The sequence below is a fragment of the Meleagris gallopavo genome, chromosome 2 (genome assembly GCF_000146605.3).
Source record: "Meleagris gallopavo isolate NT-WF06-2002-E0010 breed Aviagen turkey brand Nicholas breeding stock chromosome 2, Turkey_5.1, whole genome shotgun sequence".
NCBI lineage: Eukaryota > Metazoa > Chordata > Aves > Galliformes > Phasianidae > Meleagris > Meleagris gallopavo.
Window position 1 is genome coordinate 5,276,264 of NC_015012.2, and position 12,907 is coordinate 5,289,170.

At 38.5% G+C, this 12,907-nt stretch overlaps 1 protein-coding gene across 1 annotated transcript in view; it reads right to left on the reverse strand.

Annotated features, from left to right (window-relative positions):
* Positions 1-11,609, reverse strand: part of KIF16B (kinesin family member 16B) — a 122,010-nt gene extending 110,401 nt beyond the window's left edge. Inside the window, 7 exon segments of the mRNA XM_031552295.1 lie at positions 110-278; positions 1,145-1,287; positions 1,911-2,020; positions 2,488-2,585; positions 6,140-6,256; positions 10,418-10,531; positions 11,473-11,609. Of these exon segments, the coding sequence (XP_031408155.1) occupies positions 110-278; positions 1,145-1,287; positions 1,911-2,020; positions 2,488-2,585; positions 6,140-6,256; positions 10,418-10,531; positions 11,473-11,583 (862 nt within the window). The 5' untranslated portion in view covers positions 11,584-11,609.
* Positions 11,610-12,907: the final 1,298 nt, after the last annotated feature.

Here is a 12,907-nt window from a genome sequence, read left to right on the forward strand (position 1 = left end):
TTAGTTCCTAACTCCAGTACTTGTGTAAATAAAAACTGTAAAGTAGCAAAACGGCATTTAACAATTAACAAATCCACAACAGCATAAAGCACAAAATGTAGTAACTTACCTAAGGCAGAAATGACATTTCCCAGAGTAACGAGGGATTTGTTAATATTCCCGCCTTCCTTTAATCTAACCCCTGTGGCACCAGTGGCATCTGCTCTCTCACTTCCAGCAAGATCTACCAAGTGAATCTTGCTAACAGTCTCACAAGGCATTTCAGAATCAAATTTAGCCTAAAAATAATAATAATAAAAAAAAGTATTAAGCTACAAAATTCTGAAATCTTACTGAATTTAATTTAATCGCCTCATTCATGTCACTGAATTTTACCCACAATAGCAGAGCATCAGACGACAGGTTGTCAAAGAAAGGCATTTATTGTGACTTTTTTTCTAATTCCTACAGAAGTAGTTACTTTGTGAAATTGTAGCATTTGCAATTCCAAGCCATTTATGCACGTGTACCAAAAACTGTGAGTTGGCATTTACCTGCTGTACTGCGAATACGTGCTTCGTTCATATTATTAGCCTTTCAACTAACATTCACAGTTACAGCTTCCACACACAGACACCTACACTCATGTTCTCCTTCCATCTCCAAGTTTAAGGAAGTAGCAATTAGGAGTTTACGGCATATTAAAAAATAATAATAATAAATTAAAAGATTACTATGCTCTGAAAATACAAGTTCAATCTTTCCACCAGTAAAAGAAGAAATATAAATAAGTGTCTTAGAGTAAGAAAGGAAAAGTCAGTAACAAAACACTCAGACAACATTTCTACCCCATAATTTGGGCCACAGAGATGTTCTGTTGTTTTGTTTTTAAACTGATTTAGCTCAGATTTCCAACCTGAATTTCCTCAAAATCTATTAAGTGTCATTCTAAATATTCATATTATACTGTTAATTTTAAGGAATGCGATTACTGATAAAGGTATTTCCAGTTGCCAAAATGCTACTTTCATACTTCTATCTTTCCTTATCAGAAGACAACAACATATAGTCACTATTTACCCATACTCGCTGATTTGAGAAGTATATTTTATTATTATCATATGAGTTATTGAATGCAGATACATTAATATAAGGTTATTTTTACCTGAGTGAAATTGATTGTGAAAATGGCATGAGACCTGCTGCTGACATCATTCATTCCAGTTGCAGCCGTAGTCCTGTTTATATTTCCTGCATCCATAAGTTCTTCTACATCACCATAATTTTGCACTAAATGTTTAGACAAATCTAAAGAAAGGTACAGTGTTTCAATACGCCCATACATGCACATGATTTATTTTTTTCCCCAACAAAAGGACTCAAATTACCATCACGTCAAAGAGATGCTGCAATTACAGTGTTTATTGCTGTGCTTTTTTTATTACTCTTAAGGAAAAGAATGAGATCTCCTGTGAATAACTGCAAACTCACATGTTTACAGTAAATTAAGAGAAAATATACATTCTTATTGAAGTATTTGGTGTATAAGCATAATCTCTCAAGAGACAGGAACTTCCAGTGGCAGAAGATGGATTAAGCCAACTGGATTACTTCATTCCATCTGAAACATTATGGATTTATAAATCATATTCAATGAATTCCTAAAACCAATTGCACCTCTTAATATTACTTGAAATTTGTTTCACTTAACAGATAAACTGTATTTAAGCGTAGTAATCTTAGAACTGAGAAAGCAAGTAGAACTAGAAAATGAGGCTATTCACATTTAGTGCTTTTATAGCAAATGAAAGTTCTATATCCACCATCATCTTTATTTCAAAGGAAAAAAAAATCCAAGCAATTAGATCTAACACTTTAAAATATACAAAGGTAATAAAATATCCAATGCAAAATGTTTAAAGTCATTCTACCTTCAACATATGGTCCTTCTTTTGGATGCTCTCGGATTCGTAAATTATTCGTTTTTGATGACTTCCTCCTGAGAAGATCTCTCACACGTTCATTATAAATTTCCAAATAGCTGAAAGTAAAGGGCAGAAAAACCACTGACTGAGTGAAGATTCAATAAGAAAATGAAAGGCATATTCAGACAGTTTAAAAGATGAAATGCCTGGGGAAGCAAAACCAAAGTTGGCTTAAGATAGTAATTGCGTCCTTGAGGAAAAAAACAAGAAATCAAAAGGGAGCAGACATTAGCAAGATCAAGAGCGCCTAATGTCAGCCTTAAATAAATAGTAAAATAAGAAAGATGCCTTCATTTTCATCATTAGGTAAATAAAGCACAATACAGAGTTGTCGGATCAAATTTAGAAGTATTGCACATTTTGACTGTGACTGCCAACAAAAATCAATTACAGGACTGAGGCCAAGCATGGAAAGTTATCTTAACAACTGGTCTTTCTCAGAAATAAGTGAAACTTATTTGCAGGGTTGCAGGAACTGAAACAAGTATGATAAAATAGCGAACTACTAGATGCCAAGACCTACCTGACTTCTGTTCGAAAGGACGCCTCATTCCGTTTTGTTTTTTCACTTATTTTGCTGAACAGCCCTTCACAAATCCGAGGTATTAAGCCAGCATCACCCTGCAACAACAACACTTCTTATTCCCAAGGCTACATGTGTGTGAAATACATTTTGAAAAATAAAATCTTGAATCGTTTCACACCCATAAACAGCAATGGGAGGAATCAAACCTTCTCCTGCCCCTCATTTTACTGCATTCACTTTGCCACTTTAATTCTTACGTATATAGGAATGTATATCCTAGCTCCAATTCTTTACTGTTGGGTTATGTGTCACCTCTCTCACTTAGTTTCAATGGCCCCAGCAACTTAAGGCAGAACTGGCTCCCTAGAGCAACATAAGAACTGTCTAATTCCTCCATCTACCTCATTTCACTATGGACTTGGCAGACATCCGCAGTCTTTCCCAACCAAAGCCAAGGCTTCACCAGCAGCAGAGGGGTGAAGGAGAACCACACAGCTCTGATCCCAGCTGCCACGCTCCCATGGAAAGCTGGTTTCGGCAGGTACATCAGCACCTACCTACCTGCTGAGCTCCCCACCTCCCTGCCACAAAGGCAGAGGCTAACACTCCTCCAGAGCTGAAATGAGTGAACAAAGGCAGAGGACACGCATACAGATGAGCTTTGGGCTCAGAGCTGCTAAAGCAGAATAGCTTACAAAACAGTCTGTCAGCTACAATTTGCCTCCAGTCCAAAAAAGCATAGACTTGATGCAATGGACTAATTCTAATTCTGTGTACTGCCAAGGCAAGAAATGATCTTCATTAGAGTTAGTAGCCTTGTAATTAAAAAGAAGGCAAATCAGGACAAACTAGAACAAACATCCAGTGTGAAAACAGCCCAGGCACTCCAGGCATCCAAGAAAATTTTCCTAGTGGGATTCTAGAGATATCTGACTGCAGAAAACACCCACAGGAGACTCATCTGTACCAGACTCTGGCAAGACAGGCACTGCACAGGCAAAGATTTCTCTTCTGTTCTGCCCCCATTCCAAGGTCACTCCAGCCTGCTTCCACACTTCTCCATCTTTTCTCATTCTTCAGCTTCTCTGTTCTGACAGTTTTCTCCCAGATGCTATCACAGAGCTCCTCACCTCATTTCCTTGGTGCAGACAGTATTCCTACCTGGTTCTTCACTCAGTCCCAATGCTGTTATTTTAGATCACTGCACACCTGCATGCTCTCCCCCCCATTTTCTCCTCTTCCTAGCTTCCTTCTCCAAGATTTTAAATGACAGCCAGTTTGTCCTTCCTAAGCTGGGCTTCATTCTTCCAAATAATTATCTACTCTCTCTTTCAAGCATATCTAGACCTTCCCCTGACTGTACCTTGGTTTGTAACAACCAAATCAGAATAAAACAGCCTTCAGATAAAGGGAGAAACTTACAAGTTAATAATGCTTATTTTGAGGGTTGCCTTTGGTAACACAGGAGCATCTTTTTCCATTATTTTTCAGAGCCCAGCGTTAGAATTTCCCACCTACTTTTTTTTTTTTTTTTTTACGTTTTTTTTTTTTTTTTTTTTTTTAAAGTTTTAATACGGAGTAAATAAAAGTTAACGTTTTACTTTACTATCCTACAAACGTAGAACATAAATAGTTATACTGGAAAAAAAAAAAAAAAACATGAAAGATCCATCATAAGGCTTTAGGCAAGCCATTAGTTACTGACACAATTCAGTAGTTGCAAGGAGAGTCTTTAAATAGAAAATATTACTCTAATTGAATAACTTCAACTATGGCAGGATAGTGATGAGGAAGTAAGAGCACACACTCCCCGGTACACTTTGTCACTAAAATGTACATCTTACAGAACATACATTCTTTATTAGAAACTAAAATTAAACATTTCCTCCCTTTTCATCCCTTACTGCTCCAAAGTAGGATCAAGTATATCTTATCATCTCTATCTTTTTTTTGGGGGGGAGGGAGGGTTATAGAATTTCTCATCATTCAAGTTTATAGAACCAAAATAAGTAGTCCACTGCAGAACTTAATTTTCTCATTAAAAGCTTGTTTTCCTTCTGTGTTATCTAACCAGAAACCTCTTTACTGTAATTTAAACATTCTGCTGCTTGTCCATCTACCTAATAGGGGAAAAATAAAAAAATTATTCCCTTCCTTTCTGCAGCAGCCTTTCACATTTTGGAAGACTTTTGTTGCTCCACAGTCTTCCTTTCTCAGCATACGCAGGTCAGACTTTCCTGATAGAACATATTTTATAGACCTCCAACCACTTCAGTATCCCTGCTCAAGATTGCTCCATGGACTTCTTGAAATAGTTGAGGCACACACTGCTAAAGAAGCAGCCTTCCAAAGCCAAGAACAGCATACATTTAAAGAAAAAGGAGACTAGAATTCATATTCGTTAAGGAGAAGTGGGAAAAAGAAAATTTATTTCCAATTCAAGTTTTCTTACAGCACCACAGCGTCTCGGACAGGGCCATCAATTTTAAAGCATTTAACTTGGCAGCTGAGTGTATTTTATACACACACTGTACAAAACCAGATTAAAGTATTTATGTATCATGGCAAGAAGATTAGACCTTTATTATCGAATAGTGTCAAACAAACTTCAGCACCTATTCATTTGCAACATGTCTTGATGATTATGGTCATTACATATAGTCAGGCAGTCTCATAAAAATGTCACATATAAATTTCCAAAATAGAAATCCACATCTAGGTCATAAGATCTTTTCTGGTTACAAAAGCCTATTTTGCTTACCATTGTGAAGCCACTTATTCTTTGACAATTGAAAGAAAAAGATTTAAAGCTAATTTACTCTCCTAAACTCAAGGAGATGCAAGGTGGCATTTCCAAAGAGTGAGCTAATGAAGGACAAGTGGCAATATTCCCCTTTTCAATTCTGCTGGGAGCAAAAGTATTTTTTCCCAAGGATTAAAGGGGAATTAAACTTCTAAAGGCTACCTTGCAAACAGGGTTCATCAGCCCTTCACACTGCTCCATTCCCAACAGCTTTGCCAAGGCTTTCTGTCCTTGTCCTTGAGCCATTGTGGAGGTAGCTGCAAGAAACTACTCTTGCTCCTCACTCACAGATTGCCATCTGCACTTCCTACCACACCTGCCCTCTGTTTCAGGGTCTTCGCTGCAGTGCTAAGAAAGCTGGAATCCTTAAAGTCAGCATTATCTGCCTATTGAAACTCACATTTAGCTACTCTTACTCCACACTTGATAGCCTTTTCTGAGCAGGGGTCAAGGATCTGTTTCAATCTTCTAACCCTTCAAAAGTAGTCTAAAAATGAGATTTCTTCAGAAAAAAATTGTACTTATGTACTTAAAATGCATCTTCTTTTTTTGCTTCAAGTTTAACATGGAAAATCAGTGATAAAATTTGAAATGTTTAGTTCTGTTACACAGTGAAAATGATTGCTTCCTGTTCAGTGTAACAGAGCATCCCTTAAAGACACTTCTTGCAGGGGTAAATATTTACCTGGAGAAGAAACAAGAGCTTCTAAAACCTCTTACTACTACTAGAAGTTGTGATGCAAGGGAAATCAATAATATACAGAGAGGCTAGGTGACAGCACTAACAAACACATGCATATCTTCAATGCACAGAACAAAAATGCACATTTGCAAAATACTACATACCGCATTTCCCATCATGGTGTAGGACTTCCCAGATCCAGTCTGTCCATATGCAAAAACACAAGCATTATAACCTTCAAAAGCAGACTTAAGCACGTCTGTACCAAGATTTTTGAAAACCTAAAAACAAAGAATTTTTTTTGTTGTCAGTCCAGCACAGCAAATATTAAACAATCACAGTAAGCTACCATGTAATAAGCCGTTGGCACCAACCAACAATATTTACTCTATGACAGAAAAGAAGTACTTCTAATCAAACTGCTAAATGGTACTACTGTATTTAGTTTACAGCCATGCAGCAATGGATTTCCTACTTCTTTTCCTCTCAGAGATCTACATGACTTGCAGAAGTACAAAAAAATGAACACTGTTCTTTCTGCAGCTCTCTTTGTTTTCAGCTCATCTCAGATATGCCTTTCATTCTTCCTTACTGTTAATATCTATTTATTTTTTGCATCTCTGCCAACTCTCTGTGCTCTGCAAATATTGCCTTGGTCTCAAAAAGAGGTGTTTATCAATCCTGTTAGCACTTCTCCACGGTGGGTTTTTTGGCACAATTTAACCAAGTCTATAAAGAAAATGGCCCTGTTATTCTAAAAGTAGCTTTTAAGAATTATTACTTCCTAGGCAAACAAGGCCACGTTTTCTACAATGTTAAGTGATCCTCTTTTCTCTGATAGCCCCTTCCCTTTTATTACAAACATTTGCCTCAGAAACTGGACGTGGCTCTGGGCAGCCTGGTCTGGCGGTTGGCAACCCCGCACATAGCAGGGGGTTGAAACTAGATGATCATTGAGGTCCTTTTCAACCCAGGCCATTCTATGGATTCTATGGTTCTATCACATCACATAATAAGGTGGTCCATTTTCATCTGCTAATTCAGCTCTCACCAAGTGCCTTCAACACCTTTTTCTGCAGCACTGCCTTCAGCTTTCTCCCCCCAGGTTCCTGACCACTCATTAACATTGCCCTTCACTTCCACCCATACCCTCGCTGGCCCAAGTAACACATGGTGCAATTTTTCTCTCAATGAAAACATTTATACGGGTCTCCCAATCCATAAATGAATTTCAGAAAAATCTCACAGATGTTTCATATGATTTGGCTGTCACTCCTCCATACACGTGGTTTGAATTAATCAAGGTGTACAAGTCACTATTAACACTGAATGGCACATGCACATACCTTCACTGTAATCACGTCACTCCTCATGGAGGAGCACTGAATTATTCCTTAATCATTGATGCTGAATTGCAAGCCAGCCTATGTAGTACTTAACTTGATCTTTCCATGAGCAAAGAAGCTACAATGTTGTAATCAGTAATACTTGTCTAATAGGAAGAGCACAGGGATCAGCCAAAGCACAATTTCCCTTTCTCTTGCCATCTGAGAAGCAGCAGCTCAGTACAGTTCTCTCTCCTGTGCACATGCTACATTGATTTTTCCCTTTCATCCCTTTCTCTATAGCCATTTTTTTCTCACCAGCTGGATTAAGCCTTTACGCATTGCTGTTTTGACTGCAGCTCTGCTGAAATTCCCACCTGCATTTACATCCTGCAGCCATTTCAGGACTGAGCCATAAGCCCTCCAGGGTGCACAGGCTACCATTAACTGTCTTCCTGTGGTCACAAAAGCATAAGATCATTATTCCCACAGAATAGTTCTCCCTATACATCTTTTAATCACAGCAAAAATTCAAATGGTTTTTATTTCTTTCCCCGTTCATGATGTTTGTGGGCTTTCCTCAACACCAGCTTCATAAAGATGTATTGCACTATTCTTATCCATGCCTACCCAGAAAAAGGTTTCCAGTACAATCATAGAATCACCGTCCATCTACCACCAATGTTCTCCACTAAACCATGTCCCTTAGTGCAACATCTACACATTCCTTGAACACCTCAACTGATGGTGACTCCACCATCTCACTGGGTAGCCCATTCCAGCACCTGACCATTCTTCCAGAGAAGAATTTTTTCCTAACATCTGACCTGAATCTCCCCTGGTCCAGCTTGAGGCCATAACTTGAGTTTTCTTCTCTCTCATCATTCTAGATGATATTAAATGGGAGCCACATGTGTCTGCTCAGCTTTATGTATTTTCCCTGTTAAGAAACTGTGTATACCTTGCTCAACAACTTGGGGCAGTACATAGGGCAGTCAGTTACAGGCAGCACGGTCTGAACACAGACTTAACACACAGGTTAGAAGGAAATACACCGTTAGGATTTAATTTCTTCAGGACAAATGAGTGCAATAGTGTTTTGTCACAAAAGGTCAGTAAGCTCATCAAAATTCTATCTGTTCCTCCCATGTGAATACAAACTAAGTGGCTGGATGGCAGATCGCCACTCCCACTCTAATTTTTGAATATGAAAATGTACTTTACATCTACAAGGCATATTAATGGAGCATGTCATATTAGACAGAATTTCATGTATTATTTCTCTGCCGTTTAAATGGAAAAACACAACAGTCACAAACAAAGCACACTACTGACAGTCAAGATCAATTTTATTCCAGGCAAAACGAACGTGAACGAAAGCGCCCTTCTTCTATGCCACTGGTGCAGTAAACTGGAAACTCTGCAGCAACTCGATAAGAGCTTAACTACAAAGCCTTCCAATTAAATGTGGAATGAATCACACAACCAAAACAATAGCTTGTGCAGCTTTTGTTTTTAAAAAAAATGCACTTCCATTGTTCAAACATTCCTTTTGTTTTCACACATTATAATTACCGTGCTTGATATAGGATGACAACTTCTTTGAGACTGAATAACAGAAGTTATCCTTGCCAGTAAGGACCAAGGAGGCAGAGCCTGGCATCGTGGGACACACTGTAACAGCAGAATACTGAACGTGGACATCTAGGCTGTGTTTAGGATTTATTTTAGCATCCTACTGCTCTGCACCATAAAGCCCACAGACTTTAAAATAATCATTGCTCAAGGCTGCTGCAACTATCCCTACATAGGTAAATTTTTCCTTAAGTTACTAAACTTCCCATTACAAACTTGAATTCCAGTCATCGCATTCAAACATGTCTCTCAAATGTCCAGCAGCGCTAAAGCAATTAAGATACTTTTACATCAATTTCAAGTAAATTCTTCTTGATATTTCAGAGAATATAGCAAAAACTGTGTTACTTAATGAAGTTTAGGAAAGTGTTCAAACATCCAAATCATGCACCACTGAGTTTACAACTTTATGAAATAAAGAAGATTCTGGAAATATGATCATCTCCTGCTTATGCTAATGCCTGAAGAGAAATGTCAAGTATAAATTCCTAATCAAGCAGTTTAGTCACTGTTCTTTTAAATATTTTAAATTGGCTTCAACTTTGTTTCCTCTTCTTAGTTCTATTCTGAGGCCTTTTAGGATTAGCCACACCGATAACCCTGAATTTGGGATTTACAGAATAGATAAGACACAAACCAAAAAGTATGTAGTCATCTGACTTACAGCATATTCAGCAGCAAACCCTTACATTACCTTATGGGGAAAGAAAGACTCAGATTTTCAGCTTATAATCCCCACATTCCACAAGCCAAAAGAGAATATAACCAAACACTTGAAAGTCACTGAATAAGTTTATTTGGGAATGTGAAATAGTAAAGAGGTTCTATGTCCATGTGAAATGCTAGGTCATGGCGGGCCAACCTGTTCTTCTAACCTTCTATTGTTCAAAGTTAGATTTTCTATTCTGTATGTGGAGGAAAAAAGGCATTTTTGTCTCTTCCTAAGCTGAATAATACTCAACGGACGAGCAGGAAGAAACTATGACAAGAGGTCCTTCAGTGTGTACCAAATCTTTTCGGGAAAAAAAAAAAAAAGAACATTTCAACTAGCAAAGAATGTTTCTGTCTAACTGAATTAAAGATATATGCTTGCTCCTCTAAAGTGATTTTTTTCAAAAAGCTTTTTCAAAACAAACCTAACGCTTCCTTTCACAAAGGAGCTCAGAGAAGCTGTCTAGCTTGACCTTACAAGACAAACCAGACAAGAGAAGGCATTTAGCCTGCCGTATTAGAAAACATAGCATTTAACCATGTTAAATAAGTTAAAAAAAAAAAGGAAAAAACAAAAAGAAAAAGAAAAAGAAAAAAAAGAAAAGAAAGGATAAGAAAGCATTCAAACTCCCAGGCACTTAGGGAATTTCTAAATTACGAGGGAAGCACTTTCAGTGGAAAGAAGTTTCAATAATGCTTTTACCACAGAGACAGAGTAGGGTGTGGGAGGGAAGAAGAAACCAACTTCTTTTTAACAACTAGAAATCTTACCGTTTCTTGACAAACAAAGCTGGGACTTTTACTGTCTGCAGAGAAATAGGAAAAATCATAGGTAAAGGTCTTAGTTCTTTCTCTTCCTGTATCGCCAGTACCGCCCTCTGGTATCTATAAAAGAAAAGAAAATGAACTGGTACAATACATGCTGATGACATAATTAAAAATATTTTTTAACAACTAATCTGAATGCAAATGCAACTTCAGGCTACACAAGACATCTGCGATGAAGGCTAGCCTATTATTCTAACAACAGTGAAAAAACGTACACAGCTCAGAAGTAAGGACTGTCACATTACATGACAGCATAGCAGGAATCCTTTGGATTTTAGCTTTAGCTTACTGCTCATAACAGTATATTCCTGTCACAATTCTTATGCTTAGCCAGATTATACTAAGGGATCTTCGAACACTTATAAGTAATAGGAGCCAGAGACCTTTGCACCACAATCAGCATTTCAGAACAGAGCCCTCATTAAAACAGCACTACATACCTGTTGCTTACACTATCATTTTCTCAAGACATGACAGTTAGTGATGCACTTCAGCAAGAATCACTGCCACCCGAATCCATCTGTCTCAACAAACTGCACTGAAATTCCCTTTTGCTTATTTGTCATTGGAAACTAACTTGCAAAACTCTATTTGTTTTGCACGATTTCTCTTGGCAAGAGAAATGTTAAAATATAAAATCAAAATATTATAGCAAGCGATGGGTACTTTGTGTTTAGTTCGTTTGCATGGGAATTCCAGGAGACTGCTTCTACAGATAAATTGAAGGTTTAATAGCTACCGGGCATGTAATTTTCTTCTACTTTAGGTTTTCATCTTTCAGCTAAGTAACACTCATGGCAATAAACCTAAGAGATACAGCCTGCAGACTGGCTATCAAAAAACTGCAGTACAGCAAGTCATACATTGACCCCTAAGGATTACTTCAAAATTTAAAAACGAAGGGCTGTTCTCCATAATGTAGTAAGCACCACTGTTTCATGCAGTCATCTTTCGGCAGCTATTTGGTTAATATTTTCTACTTTAAATTGCTTACTCACCTTCAAGTTTGTGATTGTCGTTTTATTTTTCTCCATTGAAATAATAAACTTAGCATTGAGATCTTTCTCCCTGAAAATACAAGCGAAGCTTGAGTACATTAAAGAAAACATATCATGATCATCCACAGTCACATTTTCATTCAATAAGTTACTTGCCACAGTCAATTAATCAAGTGAATCCATTTTTAATTGCTGTGAGAAATGTTTATTTATTGCTGTGGGATATATTTTTAGTTCTCAGGCTTGCCTCCAAATCCAGATCCCTTCATCTAGAAGCAGAGAGGCAGCTTGGGGAAAACTGCTTCAGAAGTTTGACTCTGCAAGTCAGCTAAGTGGTGGGTTCTTAATTCGAAGATCCAAAGCCCAGTGAAGTCAATTAAGTGGCTCTAAAGAGTTTCAAAACAGAACACTGTAAGACAAACCTTAGCTGTAACCACCCCCCTATTAGTAGCAGTGCCCATCCATATGGCCTAGGTAACAGGGACTCAGTCTTACACCCACAACACGCTCATGTTTTAAGCTCACTTAGAAGTAGGGTACCCAAGGTGTTTTGGGAATGTGATGCTTGGCAGCACAGGTGAGAGGCTCTGCTACCAAGTGTTTGCTGCATGAGATTGCTGCCTCCCAGAACACAATGATCCCAGAAAGAAAAACAGCCCATTTCCACAGCAGTGTTGTCATGCATGCACACGTGTGTCACAAGTGTTTGTTTTCAAAAGCATCGTAAGAAATGTTAGCTCAGCATCTAACACCTGCATGTCTCCATTTGCTTGCTAGAGATGGGATTTTCTCATATCTAACCAAAGTAGCAGCACAGGCTGCTCTTGAATGATAGCCTGGAGCATATTTCCTGCGCACACACAAAAAGAGCAGGAACAAAAAGTGAAAGACCGCTATGTATCATGTCATGCACAACCTGACTCTTGAAATGCTAACAGACACTCCTACTCCAGCATCACCTGACAAACCCATAGGGCTGACTGGTACAAAAGGAAGCAGCGGGCCTTAAAGCACTAACGTGAGCTTTACCATATGCACGGTACCTCAGAAACTACTGCATACACATCTACACCAAATGAAATGAAAATCATACAATCACAGAATGGCTTGGGTTGAAAAGGACCACAATGATCATCCAGTTCCAACCCCCTGCTATGTGCAGGGTCACCAACCAGCAGACCAGGCTGCCCAGAGCCACATCCAGCCTGGCCTTGAATGCCTCCAGGGATGGGGCATCCACAACCTCCTTGGGCAACCTGTTCCAGTGCCTCACCACCCTCTGGGTGGAAAAACTTCCTCCTAATATCTAAACCAAACCTCCCCTGTCTCAGTTTAAAACCATTCCCCCTTGTCCTATCACTATCCACCCTCATAAACAGCCATTCCCCCTCCTGTTTATAGGCTCCCTTCAAGTACTGGAAGGCCACAATGAGGT